Source organism: Dermacentor variabilis, chromosome 7, assembly GCF_050947875.1.
Source record: "Dermacentor variabilis isolate Ectoservices chromosome 7, ASM5094787v1, whole genome shotgun sequence".
NCBI classification, from domain to species: domain Eukaryota; kingdom Metazoa; phylum Arthropoda; class Arachnida; order Ixodida; family Ixodidae; genus Dermacentor; species Dermacentor variabilis.
Window position 1 is genome coordinate 5,506,249 of NC_134574.1, and position 6,000 is coordinate 5,512,248.

At 47.1% G+C, this 6,000-nt stretch overlaps 1 protein-coding gene across 1 annotated transcript in view; it reads right to left on the minus strand.

Annotated features, from left to right (window-relative positions):
- Nt5a (5' nucleotidase A) overlaps window positions 1-4,897 on the minus strand; it is a 75,523-nt gene extending 70,626 nt beyond the window's left edge. The window contains exon 1 of the mRNA XM_075698171.1: window positions 4,229-4,897. Within this exon, the coding sequence (XP_075554286.1) occupies window positions 4,229-4,642 (414 nt within the window). The 5' untranslated portion in view covers window positions 4,643-4,897. The remainder of the gene's footprint in view (window positions 1-4,228) is intronic.
- Window positions 4,898-6,000: the final 1,103 nt, after the last annotated feature.

Below are 6,000 nucleotides of genomic sequence, written 5' to 3' on the forward strand. Positions count from 1 at the left end.
CATGGATACAGGACACAACAGCAACTGCTCGCACTTCAGTGGGCTTGGTGCCATACCAGCTATGGTCAGCACTCACCTACATCGGGCGCTATTCTTACAGGAAAAAATTATCATTTGTACCACAAACTCGTTACACAGCATTGGTTGTGCGGCCAAGCCCCAGTTGTTGGGCTAGTTTGATATGTAACTGTGCATCTGCGATATTTGTAGAACTGTTGCTCCTTGCGGGTGACATTCAAGAAAGCCCTAGTCCTTCTCAAGTCCTTCATGGGAATGAAACCACACTGGAATGGAATGCAAACGGGCAGAAGTAAAGAATGGCTCCTAGGCTTGATTACATGAATGAGAGATGTATGTTGGTGGCCTGGCCAAGTGTACTCCGGCCACAAAACTTGACCTGCACAAATGAATCAGCCCAGTGTCATTCAGAGAGTCCAACGGGGAAAGAAAACATTACACTTGTTTTCTTGTGTTTAGGCTTTCTTCTGGCGCAACAGCGGATGTGTATCTTTGTCTAGTTTTTTTGCACTGCAAGTTTCCGATTATGAATCAACAATAGACTGACAATGCATTCCTGAAGAAAATATGCATTGAAGTTAGCATGGACAGCTGGGAAAATTGGTACACTTGCATTCTTCAGAACTTAAAGGACGGGGAAAGAATACTGCCAAGTTGAAAAGAATTAGTACCCATTGATGGAAACATACCCATAGATGCTCTCTTCCTAGATTTCCAAAAGGCTTTCGACAAGGTACCTCATGAACGGCTCTTCCTAAAACTATCGCGTCTTAATCTTAACCCTTGTGTTCTCCAATGGATACACAACTTTCTGACTAACTGTCAACAGTTCGTTCACGCTCTCTCTCGTCTAATTTATTATCCGTTATCTCCGGCGTGCCACAACGCACAGTCCTGGGGCAACTACTCTTCTATTAATGACTTAACGATAGGTTGTTCTTCCAAAATTCGTTTATTTGCTGATGCTTGTGTAATCTATCGTCCTATTACTAACAATGCTGATTCTCGTGCTCCCCAGTCTGACCTTAACATCATTGAAACTTGGTGTAATAATTGGCTAATGTTCCTCAACATCAAAAAAACGTTGCTGCTTACATTCCATCGTTGCCAATCATATACTTCAGATAATTATGTTATAGCTGGTTCAGAAATATGGGCTGTGACTTCTTATAAGTACTTAGGTATTAACTTGTCCAATAACCTCGGTTGATCTTCGTACATTTGCAGCATTAGCAATGATGCCAATCGTGTATCATGCTACCTGCGCCGTAATCAACCATCTTGCTCTCCCCTCAGTAAAACTACTTGCATATTTAACAATCGTTCGACCCAAACTGGAATGTGCATGTTCAAGGTGGGACCCACACCAATCTAACCTGACAACAGCACTGGAATCCATACAGAGTCGTGCAGCATGGTTAATTCATTCTGACTACTCTTACCACACTAGCGTTACTAAACTTAAGTCCTCTCTGAACTTTCCAACCCTAGAGCACCGCAGAAAAACAGCAAGACTGTGCCTCTTTTACAAATTTTATCACTCGCTCGTTCACCAGACTGACATCACGCCTGCGCATCGCACTTCATACCGTCATAGCCATTCAAAGGCGGTTTATCCCCCTCCAGCTCGCACGACCACTCATCTTAACTCTTTCTTCGTTCAAACAGCGAAAAACTGTAATCATCTACCTGCTGAAGCAGTGCACCACTCCAGTCATTCATCGTTCAAGGCATTCATTGAAAATATGATCCAAATATGCCCACCCCTCATGTAAAACATTAAATGGGGTACTTGAGGTACCAATAAATAAATTAGTGCAGGTGGTCCTTGTCAACCTTATTACACTCATATTTCACTGCACAGGTTTCAAGAACACATAAAAAAAAAAAAGACTGGTGAAAATACCTCCACAAAGCCCCAGCGCAACCTTTCCATAACATTGCGGATTAATTATGATGGCGTCTCCCCCTATGCCTTTTTAATTGCTCATTCTGGACTGCCAAGAACTACATAGGACACTGCTCTATATTTTGTTTGCCCAAGAAGCTGGGTTGCACTAACCCGAGGCCAGCTGCACCATACCTCTTTCACACTGGCAATCAGTTCGGAGTTAGTCCAGAGACCTGTTCTGGCCCTGTCAATCATGAAGAAGCTTAAGCCAGCATACTCGCCTCACAAGTAAACTGATTCACTCTATAATCATTTCACTGGCGGGAGATAGAGCATTGTGAGTTACACAAGACATTCTAAATGAACCAGATGCATTAGCTATTAAAAAGAAAACAGTGTTTTTTTTTTCTTTTTGCACTACTAAAGCTGTCCAAAGGGAACAAAATATTTTGAGATCAATGACGTCAATTGATGTCCCAGCACTGCAGTATAGGGTGCAAGCAGTGAAGCTCGCCTGCAATGCGGCGCTGCGGTGCCTCAGCGCAGGTCGCCACATTTGTGGTTGCTCCTTGGCAGACGACAGCGTGTCCTGCTCGGCGTTGCTGCGCAAAGGCATCTTGTTTTATCACGTGTGGTTCCACTTCAACAATAAAACTACTATTAAGTGTTTCACTGCATGTGTTGTGTGAACAAGCGATATACTGAGCTTGGTGGTGTAGGTGTGAGTTTTGCCTAAATATGTCAATCGATCCCCGGGTATGCGCTCGTGGGTCTGGATGCATTAGCAGTGGATGGTGGGGTTCATGCACTTCTTATAACTGGTCAAGAAGCAAGCGCAACAATGTCAGCATTTGAGGGCGGGCTCTTACAACGTGCTTACAGAGCCGAATGTGCGAACAAGCATCTGCAATTCCGGCTGTGCAGGTACTGTGTGCTTGCATTGAGCTCTGTCGGCCTTCAGCAACAGCACATATGAATGCCTGCATCATCTTCCTAAATGCATGAGGGTAGCTTTTACAGTGCAGAAAAGATGGGTGTTATCTCCGCATTTAGTCATTCGAACTCACACCCATGCACCCTGCTAAGTACGCAAAGCTTGTGCCATCAGTGGGAAGTAGCCCTCGCTTCGGCAACGAACCAAATAAACGGCCTCACGGTTTGTTCGCATATTGTTGTAGTCATTTTGAAATCAAGTTGACCACGTGAAGCTTGCGTCTAGGACATGGCCTTTTAAGAATGCAAAATTAATGTAGTTCGCTGGGCGTGAAACGTCAACAAAGTGCAGCGCTGAGCTGCAGTCTATTCAAAACATTGCAATCACAACCATTCAAGTGCATAACTTCCAAGAGTTTGATCACATCCCTTATTACAGAAGGTGAAACTTCTTAGTGATGACGTCGTTATCGTCATTCGAAAATGCGAAAAAGTTAGTCAAATTAGCTAGCACACCATTTTACCAGCGACATTTTCCAGTTGTCTCAAATCCACTGATTGACGGGGCAATAAATACCAATAAGCCAAATGCCCAGCTTCATCATCGCAATTTAAGGCTTGCGCACCACCATGAACGCCGGCAAAATCGCTAACATGCGATTATGCTTTTGCACCAGCCTGTAGAATACTGTGGCGATAAGCTGTTCATATTCTGCTGTAAAGGGTACCTTCGTGCATTTAGGAAGAAGTCGCAGCAGGAATATGGGCTGTTGCTGAAGTCCGACGGAGTTAAATACATGGGCATGGGACAAAAAGTGCATGGGCTCATAAACGCAGATGCTTGTTTACACATTCGGTTACATAAGAACGTCACAGAATCTCACCCTCGAATTCTGATATCTCTGTGCTTGTTTCCTGACCTATTAGAACAAGCGTGTGAACCACACCATACACTGCTCATGCATCTGGACCCAAAAGCGCATACCCATGGAGATCAATTGAGATATTTAGCTAAAGCTTACCATTACATCACCAAGCTAACTGTATTTCACGTTCACAGAGCACATTCAGTAAAACATTTATTAGTAGTTTTCTTGTCGAAGCGGAACCACACGCGATAAAACAAGATGCCTTTGCCCAGCAATACCAGGCAGAACATGTCGTCTGCTGAGAACCACAAATGTGGCAGCCTGCGCCGAGGCACCACAGCGCCGCGTTGCGGCCGAGCTTCCTGCATACACTCTATCAGCGCAAAATTCAAGACAGGTTACCGCTAAAAAAAAATTCAATGGTGTTCTTAAAGAATATTTCACCAATATAAAGTGGTGATCGCTAAAAGTGAGCCACTTATCTATTCCCGAACGACTTGCCATAAGCCAGACAAACCTCCGAATCTGAAAGGCGTTCGAAACCCTTTAAGGCGCGGTCTACTCTCCCGCTGGCGTCAAACTTGACCAGGAGGCCACGCTTTTTGTCCGCCAGCAGACCTCTCTGCGAGAATGCCCGCGCACTGGCCCACAACCTGTTGCCCGGCCGCTGGTGACCAGCGCTCGTAGAAAGGTAGTCGCCGACACTTCTGTGGATGAGCTCGAACAGCGCTGGCAACCGGTAGCGCGCCAGCGTGTTGTCCAAGTCGAACCCCACAACGTCATAGTCGACCAGGCAGAAGGTTCCGGCCGCACCGCTACCAGAGCTGTCGACATTTGGCCGCGTAGTAGTCGACATGCAGCGCGAACTAAAAACGACAGCACTGCGGCGAGAACGAAGTCGACGAGCGACCACCGCTAGAGAAACGATCATGCCGCGCACACACACCACGGGTACCACGTCGTCTAATATGACAGCAGCACGCTGCTTGCTGGGCCCCAGGTAACAATTTTCGGTGGCGAACGAGCCTCTTCTCGAAACCGAACGTTGGGTGGTAGCGCTGAGCTTGGTGTCACAAATACAAAGCCCACACTCTGACTATTACCATGTTATTACCAGCTGTTACCACGCCATGGAATAGAGAACCAAATTAGAGTGGCACAAAAATAAGCAGCGACAGCGCATGTAACTTACGTAGATGGATGCCAGGTGGCGCTGCTCAACCAGGAAGGACTGAAGAAATATGGAAGAAAGTAAATGGGCTGGGAGAGCGTTGAGGTATCTGTAAAGAAAAAAACATTGATTCACAGTGGAGGAAAAGAACTAGGAAGCTTAAGGCCCATCCACACAAACGGACCTGCGGGCCGATCGGTCACGTAATGCGACGTCACGGCCCACCACGAGACGTTCATTTGAGGGATCGCCATTCGTTTGTGCGCAGGGCGGCGCGAGAAAGGAAAATCTGGGGGCTTTTGGTCTTTAAATATATGACTCTGTCTAGGTACCACGGAGGAGGCTTCTTAGCGCGTGTTCTGGCATTTGTCCCTAGGCGTGCCGGCATTATGGAGTGGGGTCGAGTTTGTATGCGCTAAAGCAGCTAGATCGTAGCTTTCTCGCGCCTTACGGCGATGTAGATAACATCACAGATGTTTGTGGGAGCGACCGTAATAGAGCCCGGGCCGCATATATTGAATATCTAGAAGCCAGAGCGTCTTAGCAACCGCGGTTGAACGCAAGTGGCTGAGAGGCCGCCGATGACGATGAGTGACCCAGAACGAGCGCCGCAGGCGCGAGAAAGTCTCCGTCGCACCTTCAGACGCAAAGTTCTGACTGGTCTTGCAGAAGTCGTGGCGCGTGGTAGTGTTGGACTTAGCGTCACAGGTTGGCGGCTATAGACCTAATTATATTTATTCAATCGTGCTTTTTTTTACTAATTATAACAACGTGTCATTATTTCGCATTATTGGCGGCGCCTCCACGACACCAAAGCGGCAACGATCGAGGACACCAAAGCTAGAACTCGGACTGGCCCGTAGGTTGAGGCTCGCCGAGGCCTGCGTGTGCCAGGGATGTAAAAGTTCGGCTGTCCGCTATCGCAGATAGCCATCTTTTGTTTTTTTATGCGAACACCCCCTGGTACGCTTCGGCCTCCGCGGCCTCAACCCACGGCCGCACTGCTTCCAGCTTTGATCACCCCGCTACCCCTTGGGTGCCCTCAAATCCTACACCGCCTGCTTTACTCAGGTGTTCTCCTGAGGCCTCCGTTTGCCGATTACTTGTGCCCTTCTGGA